Source organism: Schistocerca cancellata, chromosome 4, assembly GCF_023864275.1.
Source record: "Schistocerca cancellata isolate TAMUIC-IGC-003103 chromosome 4, iqSchCanc2.1, whole genome shotgun sequence".
Taxonomy (NCBI): Eukaryota; Metazoa; Arthropoda; class Insecta; order Orthoptera; family Acrididae; genus Schistocerca; species Schistocerca cancellata.
The window spans coordinates 22474349-22496781 of record NC_064629.1 but is presented as its reverse complement, the minus strand read 5'-3'; the positions used below and the strand labels follow the sequence as shown (position 1 = coordinate 22496781).

The following is a 22433-nucleotide window of genomic DNA, read 5'->3' as shown; positions in this document are numbered from 1 at the left end:
AACACAAACACCCAGTCATCTCGAGGTAGGTGAAAATCCCTGACCCCGCCGGGAATCGAACCCGGGACCCCGTGCTCGGGAAGCGAGAACGCTACCGCGAGACCACGAGCGGCGGACGTCAGTGAAAAAGACCAATAAAAAGGTGTTAGCATGTGGACGTAATGTGCTGTTCCAGTCTCTTCTGTAATTAAGGTCCATCACCGTTCCCCTTGGATCCCTACGTAATTCGGTGCTCTCCGATACACACGATCGAACAGCGGAGGAGTGGTACTCAAGCGTCAATTTTAGGTTACAATATCTCCGGATGTAATTAACATTTTACAATGCAACAAACGGCACTGCTTACGTATTTGTTTATATGTTCAGATGTGCTAACAAAACTAACGGGGTTCCATTTAAAAAAAAAACATAGGTTTGTGTTAAAAAACATACTTCCGTGCATTTTTTTATGGTTTGTATTAACCGATTACACTAGCCCCTCTCCTCACGTTCGGTCTGTGGAATCGATTCGTCAGTATTTGATGTGGTTTACGAAATATATCCAGCGGTAATGTTAGGTGACTCACCCTGTATAACAGTAATTCTTGCTTGTATTGTGTCTTACATGCAGACGATGTCACACTGCTGGCAGATAATGAAGACGACCTTGAAAGGGGAATGCATTTATTAGGTAAGGTTTATGAAGAGTACCAGTTGACGATTCCAGAAAAGAAGACAAAATCAATGGCTCTCGAAGAGAAATATCCCGTACAAACAAAAATTATGGTCAACAACAGCACAATAGAAGAGGTCAAATATTTTAATTATTTAGATTTTGACGTCACATATGGGTATGGCGAAGATATAGGGAAGAAGTTAGCAAAGTTTGGAAATATACGTGGAACAATATGAGGAAAGAAACAAGACTGCGATTTTATAAGACAATGGCAGTTCCAGTGCTTGTTTACGGAAGTCAATCGTGGTTTAAAAGTGAACGTCAAGAAAGTCGCATACAAGCAATGGAGATGAGGTTCCTAAGTGCAGTACAGGGATGCACAAGAGCCAATAGATTTCGTAATCTGGAAATTAAGGTAGACCTGAACATATTTAACATCCTAAACAAAATACAGAAAATAGAAGATGCAGGAATGAACATCTCGAAACAATGAATGAAGAAAGATTATCTCTCCCTGTAAGAAGGTTTAAGCAAGTTGGGAAAAGATATCAATAAAGACCGAGGACGCAATGGGTACCGTAAAAACCAAAATAAGAAATGGCCTAATGCTTGAAGTGAAGATGATGGTGATAATGATGGTGTATAATTATGTTGTTCTATCAAGAAGCAAAGGAAGAGTCAATTAAAAAGATGACTTATTACTGGTTCTCAGTTTATGGGATAGTAAGTGCGAAATGTTAGTGTCGGTCAGCGGAAGAGAAGTTGGGATAGAACCCACAATGGTCAATAGGAAGAAGTATTCGATAGTTTTGATATTTCTGAAAGCGATGCAAGATGACGGATTCGATAACCCGAGAAACACAGTGCTCCCGCTGTCGGGGTTAGTCAGAAAGGCGTGAGGAGAAGGCGTTTACCTGTGGTGCCTGGTGTCGGGCAAGGGGCGGTCGCAGCGGAGGCGGCTGCTGGCGGCGGCGCTGAAGGCGTGACGCGAGAACGGCTCGTTGCCGGCCGCGCCTCCCTGCAGGTAGCCGCCCTGCTGCACCAGCGCTGCCCACAGATGGCTCTGCGCGCCGTCAGACCCACCCGTCCGCACCTGCCAACAGCCCGCCGCAAACTTCAACAACGGTCAACTACAAAATAGAGCAATAAACACGACAGACTCATATTTTTGTTATCTTGTTGCATAAGTTCGTAGCGTTTTTGCTTTGTGTGTTGGTATTCCGATTGGTATGGGTTTATTTATCGTTTGTCATTTTTTATTTGTAGTTAACTTTTGCTGTTTGAGTTTACATATTGTCATTTTGTCATTTGGAGATAGCGAGTGGAGCTGTGGATGCTTGCAAATAGTGTGCCAAGTGGAGAAATCGAAGCATATCCGATATATTCTTCTGTTTGAGTCCAATGGAGTGGTGACAGTAGCGGAGGCAGCCAGGAACATTTGCGCCGTGTTGGGGATAATACCATTGGACAGAACACGCCAGGAAATGGTTTTCTCGTTTTAAGGAGTACCTTTGTGTCAGCAGTGACTCTCTACGATCAGGGAAACTCCTGTACAGGAGTTGGGTTGCGAAGTCATTCAGCACCCACCTTATTCACCAGATCTTGCGCCATTAGATTTTCGCCTTTTCCCTCTCCGTCAAATAACTTCAAGGAACTCTCCGAAGATGCCTCAACGAATTCTTCGCCTCAAAACCATGTGATTTCTACAGTCGCGGAATCGAAAAATTTCCGCAGCGCTCACAGGCCGTTGTAAGTAATGAAGGAAATATATTATTGATGAGTACATTCTCTGTTGTGATGGTAAAACGCTACGAACTTATGCACCAACCCAGTACTATAGTCCTCATTTCATTTCCCTCACATGGGGGACAGACTGGCAGCAGCCAAATCACTGTAATGTGGCCAGACAATGTTAAAATATATACATATAATGTTATGGATCAGGCGAAAAGTAGTAGAAACATCTAAAAATAAGATTGACAGGAAGTGCAACCATGAATCGCTAGAGGATAGACGCAAGGCTGTAGAAGAATTTTAGGAAAGTGTGGTTCATCTGTAAAGGAGACGGTGAGTTGCACAATAGTGGGACCAATTCTTCAGTACTGCTCGAGTGTTTGGGGTCCCCATTCGATCGGATTAAGACAGCGAAGCAATTGAGAGGGAGGCTTCTAGATTTATTACCGGTAGGTTCGATCAACACGCGAGTCTTATGGAGATACCGCGCGGGATTAGCCGAGCGGTCTAGGGCGCTGCAGTCATGGACTGTGCGGCTGGTCTCGGCGGAGGTTCGAGTCCTCCCTCGGGCATGGGTGTGTGTGTTTGTCCTTAGGATAATTAGGTTAATTAGTGTGTAAGCTTAGGGACTGATGACCTAAGCAGTTAAGCCCCACAAGATTTCACACACATTTTTTTATGGAGATGCTTCGTGAACTCAAGTGGGAATCTCCGGAGGTAGGACGACGCTCTTTTTGCGGAACACTATTGAGAAAATGTAGAGAACCGGCATTTGAACCTGAGAACGATTCTTCTGGCTCCAACGTATAGTTTGCGTAAGGACCACGAGGATAATATAAATTAGGGCTCGTGCGGATGCACACGAAGAGTCGTTTTTCCCTCCTTTATTTGCGAGTAGAAACGGAAAGGAAGTGACTAGTAGTGGTACAAGTGATGCCTCCGCCGCCCACCATACAGTGGATTGCGGAGTATTTATGTAGATGGAGATGTAGAAGATTGCATTACTAGGAGAACACAAATGTCGCTAATTGTAAAATTAAACAGACCTTTGGAGAAAAGAGAAGCAGCCGTATGAATATCAAGAGCTCAAATGGAAAGCCAGTACTAACAAGGGAAACTCCCCATCGCACCCCCCTCAGATTTAGTCGTAAGATGGCCCAGTGGACAGCCCGACAAAAACTGAACACACATCAAGCATGAAAACAGGAAGGAGGTGAGCAGAACGGCGAGAAAAGAAGGAAAATAGAAACAGTTAACGGTCTACGCCTAAGATAAGCAACAGCGAGCACATTGGACTGCGAGGTCGGAGACCCGTGTTCAAAACTCCCTCGTGCTCAATTTTTTTTTCTCACAAAATTATGAACTGGTCGTACTGGCGTTGATGAATCTGTTCGCTGTATTCAAATTAGTGTCTGTGTCGTGGTGTAACGTCCGTTTGCAACAGCGAGGTGGAAGTAAGGGACCTCCAGATACACGCACCCCCTATTTGTTCTACATAAGTACCACATGTTGTGACTCTTGTCTATCTTTTTAGAAGTTTTGCTTCTTGAATTCCTTTTTTGTAGCATAGGTCACACTCATTTATTTGTTGTTTTCATTTCTGTAAGAGGTCTGTGCAACAGTAATATGTTCTTACCACATGACATATTCTATAACCAAAGTACAGCATGACAATTCCCAAGACTACAGAAGGAGAACAGACACGTCAATGAACGGACGGAAAGTTCATAATTTAGTGAATAAAAAATTTGGATTCAAGGGAGATTTGAATGCGGACCTTTTGCTTTGAAGTCCCACACCCTGACCACACGACCACGAACCCATGGTTACTGCTAGTTACTTGATATTGGATATCTTGAGCTTGGACCGTTCACTGTTTCTAGTTTTCTTCTTTTTTGACAGTTCAGTACATCTTCTTCCTTTTTTCAAGCTTGATCTTTGTTCAGTTTTGGACGGGCTATGCACTGGGCCATTGCACCATGAAATCTGACGGGGGTGCGAGGGGGAGTTACCCTTGTAAGCAAAGAAGGAAAAGTTGCAAGGTGGAAGGAATGTATAGAAGGGCTACACAAGAGAATGAACTTGAAGGCTGTTTTATAGCAAGGAAAGAGGAAGTAAATGAATATGTGATGGGAGATATGATACTGCAAGATGACTTTGACGGAGCACTGAGAGACCTAACTGAAAACAAGATACCTGGAGGTGCTGACACTCCCTCATAATTATTAAAATCATTGGGAAAACCAGCCATAACAAAACAAGTCCATCTGGTTTGAAAGATATATGAAACAGAAGAATGTATTGATTGCAGTTCCAAAGAAGACAGATGCTGACAGGTGCGAATATTACCAGACCGTCCGATTGATAAGTCATGGTTCCAAATACTCTTACTCATTATTTACAGAAGAATGCGAAAGCTTGTAGGAGTCGACATTGAAGAAGATGTTAAGAGTTCGGGCGACATGCAGAAACACAAGAGGCAATACTTGTCCTACGACTAGGTATAGTTAGAAGAAGATTTTTACAGTTTTCACTGGAATTCACTCTTTGAAATTCTAAAGATATCAGGTGTTCTGGCGTAACTACAAGCGCCGGAACGAAGATGCAGAACGGAAGACCAGAGAAGGCGGTGAGGAAACGTCGGCCAATGGTGCGCGGAATTGGAGCGCGCCGCGCCAAGAGCGACACCTGGAAAAAGTGATTATAGCGCCTCTCCTGCCTGCCTCGGGAGTTCATATCTGCCCAGTCTGCAATTGACATTAGTGCTGCGCTATCAGATTGTCGTGATTCGTATCGAGTGTTTACTTGGACTTTGTGTATAGCAAGAACTTCACTGTTTTCATGTCGCCTCTCACTAGCGATATTTGCTGTAATCAAGTTACGTATTGTCAATATGCTTTCTAGAAATAAAACTATAATGTTATTTGTTTGAACTGTTGTATAGCATTCCGAGAACGCAACATCCTTTAGGCACCCTATAAGTAACGAGTGGGCAAGATCCCACAACTGGCGACCAGGTGTTAGAAACACAAGCACCGCCTACTACAGCTGCTATACCACCTTTTCGACAGTTTAGTGAACAAGACGAGGAATGCCTCGAGTTGCCGTCTCAGTTTGACGCCCACGTCATCGCCCACAACGTGCCAGGTACTGTGAAACTGCCGGCCGCGGTGGTCTAGCGGTTCTAGGCGCTCAGTCCGGAACCGCGCGACTGCTACGGTCGCAGGTTCGAATCCTGCCTCGGGCATGGATGTGTGTGATATCCTTAGGTTAGTTAGGTTTAAGTAGTTCTAAGTTCTAGGGGACTGATGACCACAGATGTTAAGTCCCATAGTGCTCAGAGCCATTTGAAACATTTGTACTGTGAAACTTCCCTATCTATTGTCAACGGTACGAAGTGCAGTGTTTGATTAATTCAAAAACTCTTTCCTGACTCCACTCCGAGTGAACTTAGCTACGAACAGGTGGTACAGGCCCTAATAAATTATTATGACCAACAAGTGAATGTGGTAGCAGCTCGGTATCAATTTTTTCATTGCAACAAACGATCAGAACAAACTTACCGCGAATGGGTAACAGATTTTCAAAGCCGCGCAGGGTAGCCGCGCGGTCTGCGGCACCTTGTCACGGCCCCTGTGGCTTTCCCCGTCGGAGTTTCGAGTCCTCCGACGGGCATGGGTGTGTGTCTGTTGTCCATAGCGTAAGTTAGTTTCAGTTAGATTAGGTAGTGTGTAGGCTTAGGAACCGATGACCTCAGCAGTTTGGTCCCATATGGCCTTACAACAAATTTTTAAAAAATTTGGAAATGCATATTCAAATGTCTTTGCGGTGTTTTATATTCAGATGTTACGTTGCGTGATGTGATCGTGTACAATGTGCCTGATGTCAAAATCAGAGAACAAATTTTGAAACAGTCAGAGCCATCATTTCAGCAGGTAGTGCAAATGGTAGATCAGTGCGATTCCGGTGCCTTGTCGGGTCATACATCTGCGCAGCCAGCTACAGTATTTGCCGGGCTGAGTCCCTCAGTTGTGATCGCCCCATTCCGCACCGGCGGCGTCCGCTAGCCAAGGCGGGTAAACAACCTTCCACACCGCGTACGGCTGTTACACACGACGCAAACGCCAAGACTGTCCCTCCCGCCAAGATCAATGTTACGGTTGTGGTAGGAAAGGACATGCGCAATCAGTGTGTTTGCAACGCAACGAATAGCAGAATTCGGCCCACTCACGAAAATCTAGTCACAAGGCTCATGTCGTTAATGCAGTATATTCCAAGTCTGCAGGGCAACGGCCTTGCCACAGTGAATACACCGGTTCCCGTCAGATCACCGCAGTTAAGCGCTGTCGGGCGTGGCTGGCACTTGGATGGGTGACCATCTGGGCCGCCATGCGCTGTTGCCATTTTTCGGGGTGCACTCAGCCTCGTGATGACAATTGAGAAGCTACTCGACCGAATAGTAGCGGCTCCGGTCAAAGGAAACCATCATAACGACCGGGAGAGCGGTGTGCTGACCACACGCCCCTCCTATGCGCATCCTCAGCTGAGGATGACACGGCGGTCGGATGGTCCCGATGGGCTACTTGTGGCCTGAAGACGGAGCGCAAAAAAAAAAAAGGTCTGCAACAGGCAAGCGTGCGGTTTTTTCAGTAATACGCCAGTCATACAAACTTTTTGTTCATTTACTTGTTTGTGGGAAACGTGTGAAAGTTCAGTTGCACACGGGTGTCTCTGTCACATTGCTAAATCGTCACACATATGAACTGTTAGCCTCCCTGCGCCTGTCTAAAACTAGCAGGCAACTGACGGCTTATGATGGAAAAGACATTCCCGTTCTCGGAACATGTACTTTGCCTGCCATGGTTCAAATGGCTCTGAGCACTATGGGACTTAACATCTGAGGTCATCGGTTCCCTAGAACTTACAACTACTTAAACCTAACTGACCTAAGGACATCACACACATCCATGCCCAAGGCAGGATTCGAACCTGCGACCGTAGCGGTCGCGCGGTTCCGGACTGAAGTGCCTAGAACGGCTCGGACACCGCGGCCGGCTCGCTAACGATAGCTATAGTCTACTACGCAGAAATTTTTCACTCACTACTATATAACAAAAAATGGTTCAAATGGCTCTGAGCGCTATGGGACTTAACATCTGAGGTCATCAGTCCCCTAGAACTTAGAACTACTTAAACTTAACTAACCTAAAGACTTCACACACTTCGATGCCCGAGGCAGGATTCGAACCTGCTACCGTAGCACTCGCGCGGTTCCGGACTGAAGCGCCTAGAATGGCTCGGCCACCGCGGCCGGCTCGCTAACGATTGCTATAGTCTACTACGCAGAAATTTTTCACTCACTACTATATAACAAAAAATGGTTCAAATGGCTCTGAGCACTATGGGACTCAACATCTGAGGTCATCAGTCCCCTAGTACTTGTAACTACTTAAACCTAACTAACCTAAGGACATCACACACATCCATGCCCGAGGCAGGATTCGAACCTGCGACCGTAGCGGTCGCGCGATTCCAGTCTGTAGCACCTAGAACCGCTCGGCCACACCGGCCGGCTACTATAAAACAAAATCACCTACAAACGCGTAACAAATATTTACAGTGACCAACGTTTCACTTCCTTACGGTGAAATGAAATGATGGTGTGGCATTCATTGTTGGCTGGGAGGGCCCTTCCGGGAGAGGTCGGCCGCGGGGTTGCAAGTCTTACTTCAGGGCGACTTGGGCGTCGGTGATGATGAGGACAACGCAACACACACATCGGCGGAAAAAATCTCCAACCCGCCCGGGAATCGAACCCGCGCCCAGTGTATGATAGACAAGCACGTAACCACTTTTTTTTTTTTACTAGTCTCCCATGACACCTGTTCAAGTTATCGTGCTACCGTGCCGGCATTTAAATCCTTGATATAACCATTAAGTGACTAAAGAAGTAAATATCTTTACCTTTTCTTAACTGAAATCTAATTAAATCCTTTTTCTCCCATTACTGATTTCAAATCGTAATAAATCTCAATAAGACATTAATTCTTTGAGTCTTGCTCTTTGAAACCTGGAACAACTGACTTAGCTTTGCAAGACTGGCTTTTAACTACGTTGCATCAATATAGGTATTTACTCCACTTGCTTATCAGGCAAAATAGGAAGAGTCCTGGGTAGACGGGGTATAAGACCTATTTTTCGTCCTCCTAAGAAAATTAAGGAGATGATGCGCCCTGTAAGGACAGTTTCGGCCTCAGGGTCCATGGAATTTACAATGTCCCCTGTGAATGTGGAAGCAGTTATATAGGTCAGACCATTCCTACCGTTTCCGACAGCTGTGGAGAACACCAACGCCATATTAAAAATAGAGAAGTGGAGAAATCGGCAGTTGCGGACCACAACCTCACGAACAAACATAAAATACTGTACGATGAAACAAAAATTCTACCCATTCCCTCCACATACTGGGATTCTGTTATTAAGGAGGCTGTTGAAATAAGAATGTGCATGGAAACGAGTGCTCGATGCAGAGAAGCAGCAGACACATTCGTTGCAGGGTTACGTTCCAACGGAAGCGGTGGCGCCACCAGCGCACACATTGACACAGTCTGCGACAGCAGTACGTAATCGCGGACCAATCACAAGCTGACCAATCAGAAGCCGTCCACGGTCTATAAAAGGCCACCACAGCAGCAATGAAGACAGTCAGTTGCTCCTGATGATGACGATGGAGGCTATCGTCGAAAGCTTGAGGTTTTATCCCGAACTGACACGGCAAGAAAACCGAGAATGTTTTACATATCAGTGCCGTCGCGAAAGACTTCGTTCTCATATCGTATATTGTTGATCGTGGAGCTCCCAACCCCTAGGTGTTCATATGTTGATCCAACGATATCGTGAATCACGAATGCAGTGGGCACGGGACCATCGGGATCCGACCGTCGATCAATGGAAACGTGTCGGTTCTCGGGTGAATTACATTTATACTACTCTAGATCGCTCGAAGCTCGTCGTCGCCACAAACACCGTCAGCGATGTGAACGGCGGCTCGAAGCGTGCAGCGCGCCATGGATGCAGACTGGTGGAACCTGCATGCTGCTACGAGAGACATTCTCCTGCGCTTGCATGGGACCTTTGGTAGTAATCGAAGACATTCTGACAGCTGCCAACGATCTGCATCGTTTCGTGCTTGATGTATTCCCCGACGGCGATGTCGTCTTTGAGCAGTATAACTGTCCGTGTCTCGAAGCCAGAACCGTGGTACAGCGGTTTGAGGAGCATTATAGTGAATTCACGTGGATGTGAGGTAAATCCTATGGAACTCGCCTGGGTCGCTATTGGGCGCCATCACCGCATATGACAATCAGCGGCCTATTATTTACGCAAATTACACGACCTGTGCGTAGACATCTAATGTCACATGTTTGGCGTAAAGTCGAGCGCCGGCACGCCAGCCGGAAACGATAGAGAAGAGATGGGTGTGAGAAGACGTCAGCCAATCGCACACAGAACGACCCCTCTCCAGGACGACAAAGCGACAGCAGCGACCCCTGTGTGAAGAGGACATAAGCGCTGTGACCGACTGGTGACGCCCCAGTTGAATAGTAGCTTCAAGACTAGCGATTTGGATAGAAGCGTCGACGCTCGTTACTTCACTTGTACACTTTACGTTCAAATGGTTGGTTCAAATGGCTCGGAGCACTATGGGACTTAACTTCTAAGGTCATCAGTCTCCTAGAACTTAGAACTACTTAAACCTAACTAACCTAAGGGCATCACACACATCCATGCCCGAGGCAGGATTCGAACCTGCGACCGTAGCGGTCGTGACACTTTACGTAGCTCAGACATGGAATTGTTTATACTAAAGAAGATTTAATATTTTGTATGTTTCCCTTTGCTTGAGACACTTTTGTGTAACTGTCAAAGTTAAGTATTATCATTTACTTTTTTGTAATAAAACTCATTAATACGACTTGTTTGATTTGATTGTCTAGCGAACCGAGTACGAAGGATTCCAAGACACCGAATATTTGACGACAAGGCCGGACGTAATATTTGACGATGAGCATGGAGACATAATACCACATTCCTCCAAAAATCTACCATCAAACTGTCAGATCACTGATACGTATAATACGTGATGTATTTCGTTCCAAAGACGGACAAAGAAGCTATTAAGCAGGTGGTCATAATGTATTGGCTCATCAGCGTATGTGATGCAAATCGACTGAAAGCTGTTAGTATTTTCTCTCGAATAAAATTTTTTTACAGTCAAACTTCAACTGACAGACGTGTAAAACTTTCAAGTCTGAATCTCGAATTGCATTCATAATCGTGCAATGCTTTTCTTTTACGAGAAAACAATATATCACTTGGCACTTAAGTACAGTACGAAAGAGCAAGAGAGATAGTAGTTACTTTGAAATCCAACTCGTTATCCTCTAATGATCTCAACGACGGCAAGCTGCATATGATATCACATACTTATTAGTCCAAACGAAGTTCCTCCTCTTAAAGAAGAGGTGTACACAGAAGTAATTCTCTGCTCAAAATTATATCAGCTGTTCACAAGGTATTACTTGGACCTGTGACTTAAATGTAAAAGATTTATCTGCAACAGCTAATGTACGAACGCTGCTCATACGTGGACCCGACTGTCTCAGACAAAAAGATTATCAAGAGATACGAAAGTACGGAATGCTGTTGTTCCAACACTTCTAGACAAAACAAGGCAGAATTCCGTGCAGACAAACATGTCCGTCTGTTGCCTTGAACTAAATTCGAGGAACAGTTAACAACTAGTTTTTGATGGTGAAGTTCATCTCGACAAATTCCGAGCTATTGTGAAAATCACTCTTTTATACCCATTACTTACATGCTTTCGTGCAAGGCAATGATTCTATAAATTTGTCAATCGAACAGTGTTGCAAAGTACCGAAACGTCCATTTGGGAGGACTATGATCCGACTCATCAACTAAATAACAATGACATCGCTCCTTTTGATAACTCCCTTTATATGTAAGTGCTAGAGATGGGCTGTCCACTCTTGAATTGATACAAAGAGTCCGATCTTTCTAAAGATTGGATGATGGATGATTCGGAAAAAAAGAATGGTAGCTCATCTGATTTCAAAATGCGTCTCTGGTGGCTGTAATGAGCAGGATGAAAATTCTGCGCTAGGCTGCTGCAGTGGCACCCCTTCTCACATCCTTAAGAAGACGTTTCTCAAGATATAAAAACTGTGTTGTAGACCATGTGCACATGTGGATTTGCATACTTTATTAGTACACGAACTTTTTCTCATCCATGAAAAGAGAAAATAAAGAAAGCTCCATTTCTTTTTTTTTCAATTTATTGGCTGTCGGGCAGTACTCATTCACCCATCTCAATAGTAATACTAATTATGACGATAGGAAAGTAAGTATAACACAACACCCAGTCTTGGAGTGGAAAGAAAAATTTTCGACCCCCAACCAGGAATTGAATCTGTATCCCTTTACTTCACAATACGCTGCGATGGCCGCACGGCTATCGAGGCACACACTACCAACGTCGCTTCAGGCGGAAAACACTTCCAGCACCATGTTTCCAGTTTTGATTTCAGAAGAATGTCTCAAATTTCAGAAGCTCGATAAACGTTTACATACTTTGAGAGTGATTTGCTACTCCTTATCCTTATCCTTTGGCTTAGCATCGTACTCGGAATGTGTGAGCATAAAAGCTGCCGTCGGAGTGTATCGCAATGCGATCCAGGCATCACTCCGCTCCCAAGAGCTCAGCGTTCCCCAGCATTCTCACCGATCGGACCGTATGCTGTCTCTCTAGCTCACTGCTCCCCACCATTCTCAGGGGTCGGACTGCAAGGTAGCAAACTAGCTCATTGTTCCCCCACCATTCTTACTGATCTGACTGCAAGATAGCTCACTGCCCCCCCCCCCCCCCCCCCACATACACACTCTCACCGACAAGATCGCGCGGAGCAGAACACACGGCGACTTGAGGCGTCACTATGTTCGCTGCGCTTTTGGCACAGTGATACAGCTTGCAACTCGCTTTCTTGACTGAACACCTCTCCATCCGAGTTCACGTCTTTATTCTTTGTATCCTTATTTGATTTGTTCTAATCGTCGTGTTCTTGTTTTGTTGCTCTTCTGATTTATTGTTGTGTGAGTGTTGTTGTGAGGTGTACTATTATGTCTTGTTCTATGTCTGTTGCATTTATAGTTACTGTTGTCTCTGTGTTGGTATCCTTTATAAAGGTTTTAATACAATGGGTGGATAGGATACTAAATATAACGGTTTGTGTAACATAATTATTTTAACATACATGATAGTCCATGTATAAAGGGTGTCTCGGTCAATATTCGGAGATATGACAGGAAAGAACATTTGAATCAAAAAACTAAATACAGACATATGCCTTATTCCAAATGGTTTCTGAGATGGAACATACGTAAAGTTACTTTTGTATGTATTTCTTGAATAACACGAAATCGGCGACCTCTAGCGAAAACTTGTTGCAGTACAAAATTAAACTACATTCCTTTAAAAAGCTCCAGTTAATTTTTTCTCGAAGACTTACAGGTTGCGTGAAGAGAGCGAGAGAATGGGGGAAATCTTGCGCAACGTACATGTGTTGAGGTGTAAATAAGCCAGTTTGCGGTAGTTTCCCGACTTGACAGACCACGTGTCCTGTATCAGATTATTCGTTTCGACTTCGTCTACGCTACTATGGTACGTTGTAAACAGTGACAGTGTACTGAACAGTAAAGAAAATGAGTAACAATGTACATTAAATATGTTCTGTCCCGGAGACTATTCACAATAATGCATACGTACACTTGAAGTTTTCTGCTTCAAATGATCGTTAGTGTCATATCCATGAATATTGACCATTCATCCTCGCGCAGCCTATATATTACGTTTAATTTTTTATTTATTCATTTAACTTGAACAAAGTAATGCTTTAGGGTGTCCTCTTTCATCAGACCAGTTTATATGTAATTATAAAAATTATTACAATCACAGTTACTTAAAAAATCATAATAGTTGAACATAATTTCTCTTCTTCCTCTCTCAACATGTATTAGGCATTTGCCTCTTAGCCCTCTTGGTTGAAATTGTTGACTTTCCTCGCTCTTCCTAAATGTCTTCTGCCCATTTCGTAATAATTATCACCAGTTTCGGTAATCTGTCACCTTCCATTCTCGTGATATAATCCTTCCAGTTATTTCTGTATTCTTTAATCTGTTCATTGACGTTTCTCACTCTCAGTTGTTTTCTGAAGTCTACATTCACTCTCCCGTCAGACAGAATGTACCCAGCTACTCTTTTACGCAATCGGATTTCTAGTGCTTGTATTCTGGACGGAACGATTGTTTCTGCTGTGTTGTCCAGGCAAGAGCTTCAAAGTCTACAGAGCAGTAATTATTATGAGCAGTAGTAGGTCAACAATAAGTCTGATCATTCGGACTGCGCCGTCGCCCTATACAGTAAATGCTGAGCTAGAGAATTTTTCCACGGCATTGTCAGCTAAAGAAAGAATTTTTCGTGACTACAATCACTTACGTCAGTGAAATAATTAGTAAGTCTATGTTTTGTTTGCTAAAGTCAAGTACTAGTTTAGTTCCTTGGTCGGGACAATAGGATCAGCTGCAGCTTCTACTTTGCCTACTCTTCGTAGATCACACAAGCTTTTCCATAGAGTATCTGGTGGTTATGTTTTAGATTAATGTATTGGCATGTCTTACTTATCGTTTCTCTCCGATTGATTGACTCTGTTTGCTTTTTGTTTGTAATCAATTCTATTTTCAAGGGGAGGAGGTCGTTTGTAAGTCCTATGTGCAGTGTCTCCGAGATTCATGAACCATTTTAGCTCTTCCACTAGTCAAGGTGCAGGTTTTCCCTTCAGGTTCACGGTCTTTGGGGGAGCATACTATTAGTTTGGTAGTAAATCCATGGAGCTGTTCTTTCACATCCAGGAATTCTATGGAAGTCGTGTCCCAAATTATCTCTTGTGCCTCCGCTGCAAGTTCAGGTACAGTGGTACACTTAAAATCTTTGTATGTTGTCACAGTTAATTCCTTGCATATTTTAAAGAGTAAGTCATGAATATGATAATGTGCGCTGATATTCCAGTTACGAATTTCTTTGCTTGTGGATCTCGTGGCAAATATATGTATGGGGGCCTGACTATAGGCTGCATTATGGATAGGTGCAAGCTGAAATACTGTTACATTTGAAGAAGAAATTATACACTTGAATTTCAGAGTGAAGGGGCAGAGTATTTATGTTAGTGTTCCTAGCGTTATTTGTATGCTTCTAAGTCGAATCGAATTTTGAAAGGTCAGTTCTGAAACAGGCTAATCCTACTATTTTCGGAGGTCTGTAGAGGACGCACGTTATGCAAGTTTTCGTATTGGATTTGATTTTTACGAACACATATTTGACTTGTTTGTCTTCATTACGATTGAATGTTAGTAGCATGGTCAGTAATAAGTCAAAGCATTTGTATGCCACAACTTCGCCTACTCGTCTGTTACTTTGCTGGTGTCTCAGGACAATTAAGTCTATATTTAGGGAACTGGAGAGCATGCTTGGCTTAAGCCAGGTCAACGTTTGTTAGAAGAAATACATGGATGTCGATATTCATCGAAATAAGTTGAAAGTGATGGCCAACTATGTTCTACAGTAACAGTAGAGGCACACAAATAGAACTAGTGGCTGCGTGAGTAGACAAGTTCGTAGCTCCTAAAGGCTTTAGAGTTCATTTTCATTGCTTTTCTCCAACCTTAATCTGCACTATTATCCTTCCATCTCTTGTTCACGCGCTATGAGGCCCAAATTCACATTATTCAAAATTTTTATCTTTCAGCAGAGAAATCCTCGTATATTATCAGGCTTGTCTTCGCGAGTTTCTTAATCACTATGACTGTTTCAGACCTTTTCGAATATGATACAAACTTCACGATTGTGGGTTTAGGTTTCCTGGATCACAACGTTCTATTTCCTACTCTGTAACTTCTGATTATACAATGTGCTGCGTGTATATTTGATGTTGCTTTAAGCTTTTATAATTTGAAATGGTTGTGTTAATAGAAAATATTTTAATTTTACCACTTTACTTTTCAGTACTGTGCAACAATGTGTCATCCACGTTGCCTTCGCCTAGAAGAATTACGAGTGATGTTTGGTATCATTTTACGAAAATGGAAGAAAAAGGAAAATGCCGCTACTGTCAGCAGATAATTTCCATGGCTCCCGGCTCATCATCAAACCTGAAGAGACATTTAAATTCGAAGCATCCTACGGTACCTCTGGAACGATGTGGGTCAGGAAGCCCATCACGCCATCAATCGATGCAGAAATTCGAGAAATAACTTCTCGTGAACCGTCGTCACAGACCTCTGTTTCTGCTTTAGGTGAAGTTATCCTCTCAGAAAGGCAAACTGAGTCTCAAGCTGTATCCAACCCACCAGTGTTGTCAGTTTCTGCACCAAGTCCTGACTTATTTCCTTTCGTGATGCCTTCACGCCAACTGCTCTTCATTTACAACAACCAATAAGTAATTTTTGTAATATTATAAATCCGCTCACATTAAATAAAAGTATGGCAATAGATGTACAGCTTTTAAAAGTGATTTGCAGAAAATACTATTGTTGAAGAAACAGAATTTAATATATGTTTTGCACAAATTGAAATTAACCAAGTCGTAAAACGTTGGCAAACTCTACATCATGAGTTGTTTGAAAAAATTAAAAATGATTTGATCACCGCAAAGGCAGTCTCTTCTTCATCTGATACGTGGACGAGTATAAATAACATTAGTTTCTATGTACTCACTGCACATTTCATAGACGATAAAAGTGAACTAAGTCATACCTTTTAGAGTGCTCACAATTCGAACACAGACACACTGCAGAAAACATCTCAAACTGAATATAGTCTGTTATCCCAAATACAACATCAATTTCAAAATCACTTCCATAATAACAGAAAATGGCTGAAATATGAAATTAACTGTCATGCCTCTGAAACTTCCACGTATCCTACGCTTTGCACATTCTTTAAACCTCACTGCGCAACATGCAATTCAGAAGTCCATACAGAAAAAGGTTGACGATGTTAAATGAGTTGTTATCTTTCTTACGGAGAGATCCTTTGCTTCAAGCAAACTTGTCGAAATACAAAAAATTAAAAAAAAATCGACTGAAACTGGAACAAGATGGAACTCTACTTACGAAATATTGCAAAGATTTACTTTAAATAAAGAGCCCATAATTTCTTGTCTCACTATATTACGTGGAAAATCGATCACCTTAAACTTAAAAGGTACAGACTGGGAGATAATGCAACAGGCTCTACAGATTTTGAAAGTTTGCGATGAGGTACCCAAAGACGTGTCCTCAGAGAAAAGAGTCTCACTTTTAAAAATGAAAGTCTTGCCAAGATTAATGGAATGGCAACTAAAATCTTTTAAAGACAAAAATAAAGAATGTCCCCCAGAAACAGAGTCATTGGTTGATAATTTGCTTAAAGGGTTAGCAGAGTGGTGTGGGACTATCTCCAGCAACGAACTGATAAGTCAGGCAACGTTACTGGATCCTCAATGCAAAGCAAAGAATTATCAGACGACAAAACATTTCAGGTCTGCTTCATAAAGGCTACTGAAGAAATGAAAGCGTCAGTTGTTGGAAACAGGGCTCTTTTCTCAACCAGTTACCACAGTAACACATGAGACTTCTTCCTTGTGGGAGGAGTTCAGTGAAACTAACCCAGAAAGTGCAGCAATTGTAGCCAGCCGGTGTGGCCGTGCGGTTCTAAGCGCTTCAGTTTGGAACTGCGTGACCGCTACGGTCGCAGGTTCGAATCCTGCCTCGGGCATGGATGTGTGTGATGCCCTTAGGTTAGTTAGGTTTAAGTAGTTCTAAGTTCTAGGGGACTGATGACCTGAGTAGTTAAGTCCCATAGTGCTCAGAGCCATTTGACCATTTTTTGCAGCAATTGTCGCGCTGAAGAAATGTTTAGTAGAGGGATATTTGCCTAGAAACAGCAATTCCTTAAACTGTTGGGAAAGAAGAAAATTGCTGTGATCTGCGATGTATCAATTGGTTCTAAAAGTATTATGTATCACAGCAACATCAGTGGCCTGTGAAGGAATATTTTCAAAAGCAGGACAAATGTGCTCAAAGAAGAGAAAGAGACTCACATCAACTAAAACGGGTCAAATTTTATTTATGAATGCAAATATTGATTAATGTTTCCTTTATGGGAACATATATGGTTATACTGACTGTAAATGATGACTGCAGATACACTTCAACTGCAGTTGTAATAATTTTTATATCGATTTTTTTCAATAAAAGTATCAAAATATAACAAGAATCAGTCTTTATTCGTAAAATGTTTCTACTTGATAATAAATATTTAGGATTATGTTATAATATTTATAATTTTTAAAGCAGACGAAACTTTTGTATCTGAAAATTACTAGGGACATGACATAAAATTATTACTCCTCTTTATATTTTCTTTCAAAGTAGGACCAAATTAGATAAAAATACAGGGTCAGAGATCTGAATTAAAAGGGCAATGTACCTGTCTTTTACTTATTTTTGTGAGTGAATGGTGAGTGCTGCGTATGAAAAAGAGCTAGTTCATTCCAGTGAATGACCAGGTCTGATCCAGTCTCTGGAAAGAACAGTTTTGCCCATCTCTAGTCAGGACATATCATTACACAAAGAGATAACGATTCAGTTCCCGAGCTTTCCCAATTCAGAATGCGTTTGCCATCTTGGAGGAGCTTACTCGTGAGAGATTAATAAGTACAGTATCCTAAAACTAAACCATCCTTCAGGATATCCGTGCGTGTTAAAGCGCCGCTTTCGGGGCGGGGAGGTTCACCAGCCGCGGACCGAATCCTCCCATCAGATTAACGGCGAGGGTCGGTGTGCCGACCAGCCTGGATGTGCTTTTTAGGCGGTCTTCCACATTCCACTAGGTGACTACCGGATTGGTACCCAATTCCCGCCCGAGTTGCAGGATTCGCAAACTTTAGAGAAGTTTCAATCATTTTCATACGAATGACACTACACGCAAACGGTTGGGGTACACATATTCCGTCCCGGGGGGTAACGGGGTGGCTATGGAAAGACAATCCGACCACCCCTTAAAGTAACTGTGTCAAATCCATTAAGAACTGTGCCGATGCCGGACAAAGGCACAAGAAAAAGAAGAGGACTCTGAAGCTAAACCAAGTTTTCGACAAAACAGCACAAACTAGACAGTATAATTTCTGTAGGTGTTATCAGTATCCTCGTATTGAAATAAATGACGCACGGATTAGATCCTGCTCTTAACGTACACAACAGCAGATCTCATTTGAACCTTCTTAGATTGTTGGTTGGCACTGTTTTGCTTCCTTTGACTACAGAACAACCCCAGGGAAGACTGCAAGAACTCAATAAAAAAGTATGATAGGGTATTTGAAAAGTAGCTAAATACCGAAATTAAGACGGGATTTGCCACTACGATACTGAAGTAATTAACTAATTTACGCGTTAAGTCTTAATAAAGTGGAGGAGTCCGAAAAATACTTGTATCCAACAACAGGTGGAAAATGGCTGACTAGCTTTATGACGATGTTGGTGATGAAAATGATTAAAGTTCAAAAGGAAGTGAGTGCAATTATTTATGTTTACTGTTGACAACAATATAATGCAGGTCTCTCATACTTTACTTCAATTATAAAGGGAAACGTTAAAATGACACCTCATCGAGAAACGTAACAAATTTAACAGCAAGAAGTGGAAGATGAAAACTTACATTTAATAGGAATTCTGTTTAAAATGGAATTATGTTTATTTCAAGGTGCACTTTAAATACAGGTAGATGGATTGCTTTCATTTGTGTTTATCGGATTTACTCATTGTAAGGTAAACTTTCATCATACTGAAAACGATCCTTAGGAGAAAACGAGGCGGCGACTGTTGTTATCGTGCTAATACACTCAAGAAAAGACATAATTACGAATGTTGCGATATGCAATAATACCGATCTTGACGACACACAGTAAACAGGGTTATTCACAGGTAGGTCCATGGTTTCAGTAGGCGACTGTGTGAAAACTAGAAGACTTTGCAGTGGTGCCAGTTGAATCTATCAGTAGATCGGGTTTCACTAGGCATAGCCTGCACTTCAGTGTTTATGAGAAGGGAAGACTGGCAAATCTTATAGGTTACAGTGTAGTGGGTAGTGGTGGGATCACGCATGGAAAAATTCCTGTAGTGGTTGGTGTTAGAGCTGCACCTTTTTTTTTTGACTCTGGAATTATTGGTACATCAGAGCACCGCTTAAATAATTTGAAAATTCCTAGGCTTCCTTTTCCAGGATACAGATTAAGTGGCTGTTTTTCAAGGAGTTTCTTGCGGAGTGGGGGAGTGGCCATGTACGTAAAAAGCAGTATTCCATCTGAGTCCGTAGACGTATCACGGCACTGCACTGAACAGATATTTGAATGTTGTGCAGAGGCAGTTGAATTTGGTGAAACCAAACTTCTAATTTTTATTGTTTACGGGTCCCATTACTCTGACTTCAGAGCATTTCTGCTCAAGCTAGAGAGGGTTTTCGATTCACTTTATAGGAAGTACCAGAAATTAGTTATACGTGGTGACTTCAGTATTAATTTTGTATACGATTGTGCAAGAAAAAGGATGTTTGTCGATCTCCTAAACTCATATGATCTGATGCAGACCGTGTTTTTTCCAACTAGGGTGCAAGGGAACAGTGGCACAATCATAGACAATATTTTTATTCATTCCTCATTACTAGCTGGGAATTCTGTTAGTAAAAGGGTGAATGGCCTTTCAGACCATGATGCACAAATTTTAACACTAAAACTTTCTGTACTCAAACAAATGTCACATATAACTGCAAACTATGTAGGATGGTTAATCCAACGGCAAAAGAGAGTTTTTCTTAAACCTCGTCAAGGATCAAGAGTGGCAGGATGTTCCTAGTGCCGATAACATAGATGACAAATATAATGCTTTCCCTAATACATTTCTCATTCTCTTTGAGGGTTGCTTTCCATTAGAACGTCCTAAACAGGGTACTAGCAGTAAAACGCAGCCTGGGTGGCTGACTAGTGGGATAAGGATATCATGCAGAACAAAGCGGGAATTACATCAAAATGTTAGAAGTAGTCACAATCAAGCTACTGTAGCCCATTACAAACAGTACCGTAAGGTGCTTAAAAACGTTATTAGGAAGGCAAAGAGTATGTGGTACGCAAGTAGAATAGCTAATTCACGGCATAAAATTAAAACCATATGGTCAGTTGTGAAGGAAGTGTCTGGTCAGCAGCACAAGGTCGGCGATATAAAGTCAGTTCGTTGTAAAAGTTTTTCTGTTACTGATAAATTATATACATGTACAGTATTTAACAATCTTTTCTGAGCACTGACGGTGAATTAAATAAAAATTTACTTTCTAAAGGGACTCATAAAACTCTCTTGGCAAATGCCTTTCCGAAATTGATGTCAGAAATACTCCTCTGTGATTCAGACAAGGAGGAGATTGAGTCAATAATTAAATCACTGAAGACTAAGGCCTCTCATGGATATGATGGAGTGCCTAGCAGAATATTATAGCACTGTGCTACACATATTAGCCCCGTATTTAGCCATATTTGTAATTTTTCCTTAAGGAATGGTCAGTTTCCTGAACGATTAAAGTAGTCAGTAGTAAAGTTGCTTTGTAAAAAGAGAGAAAGGGATAATGTAGACAATTTTAGACCTATTTCTATGCCATCAGTGTTTGCTAAAGTTATTTTGAAAAGGCTGTGTATGTAAGGATAATTGATCATTTTATATCACACGATTTGCTATCAAATGTACAGTTCGGCTTTAGAAGTCGTTTAACAACTGAAAATGCTATATTCTCTTTTCTCTGTGAGGTACTGGATGGGTTAAACAAAAGGTTTCGAACCCAAGGCAATTTTTTTTTATTTAACTAGGCGTTTGATTGTGTTGATCACAAAATATTGCTCCAGAAGTTAGACCATTACGGAAAATGGGGAATAGCTCACAATTGGTTTATCTCATACTTTAGCAACAGACAGAAAAGGTCATTAGTCACAGTGTTAAGAATGGCTGTGATGTGGGGTCTGAGTGGGGTACTGTGAAATGTGGGGTACCCCAGGGATCAATGTTGGGGCCACTCCCTTTCCTTATTTATTTAAATGATATGCCTTCTAATTTTACAGATAACTCTAAAATACTTCTGTTTGCTGATGGCACTAGCTTGGTAGTGAAGGATGTTGTGTGTAATACCGACTCGGTTTCAAATAGTGCAGTTCATGACATAAGTTCATGGCTTATAGAAAATAAACTAACGCCAAATCACAGTAAGACTCAGTTTTTACAGTTTCTAACACACAGTCCAACAAAACTTGACGTTTTAATTTCACAGTATGGGTATATGATTAGTGAACCTAACATTTCAAATTTCTAGGTGTTCAAATAGATAGTAAGCTGTCGTGGAAAGCCCTCGTTCAGGATCTATTTCAAACACTTAATGCTGCCATTTTTACTATTCGAACGGTATCTGAAGTAGGTGATCGTTCGACACGAAAATTTGTCTACTTGGCTTATTTTCATTCGCTTATGTCGTATGGTATTATATTTTGGGGTAACTCTTCCCATTCTAAAAGGATATTTTTGGCTCAGAAACGGGTGGTTCGGGCAATAAATGGTGTAAGTTCACAAACCTCTTGTTGACCTCTGTTCACGTGTCTGGGTATTTTGACATTGGCCTCTCAGTATATATATATATATATATATATATATATATATATATATTTATCACTGTAATTTCTTTTTAACAATATTAGCTTCTCCCCAAGAATAAGGAGCTTTCACTCAGTTAATACATCGCAGAAATCAAACCGGCATTTGGATCGAACTTCCTTAACTCTTGTGCAGAAACATGAGCAGTATACAGCTGCATACATTTACAGTAAGAATTCAAAAATCTTAGCAG

The 22433-nt window shown here is 42.0% G+C and overlaps 1 protein-coding gene and 1 pseudogene across 1 annotated transcript in view; one reads left to right on the top strand and one right to left on the bottom strand.

The window, feature by feature from the left end:
* Positions 1-22433, bottom strand: part of LOC126183868 (polypeptide N-acetylgalactosaminyltransferase 16-like) — a gene marked incomplete at its 5' end in the record, with an annotated part of 550930 nt that overhangs the window by 204609 nt on the left and 323888 nt on the right. Inside the window, one exon of the mRNA XM_049926159.1 lies at positions 1570-1748. Coding sequence (XP_049782116.1) covers positions 1570-1748 — 179 coding nt within the window. The remainder of the gene's footprint in view (positions 1-1569; positions 1749-22433) is intronic.
* On the top strand, positions 6675-6792 carry LOC126185440 (5S ribosomal RNA; annotated as a pseudogene).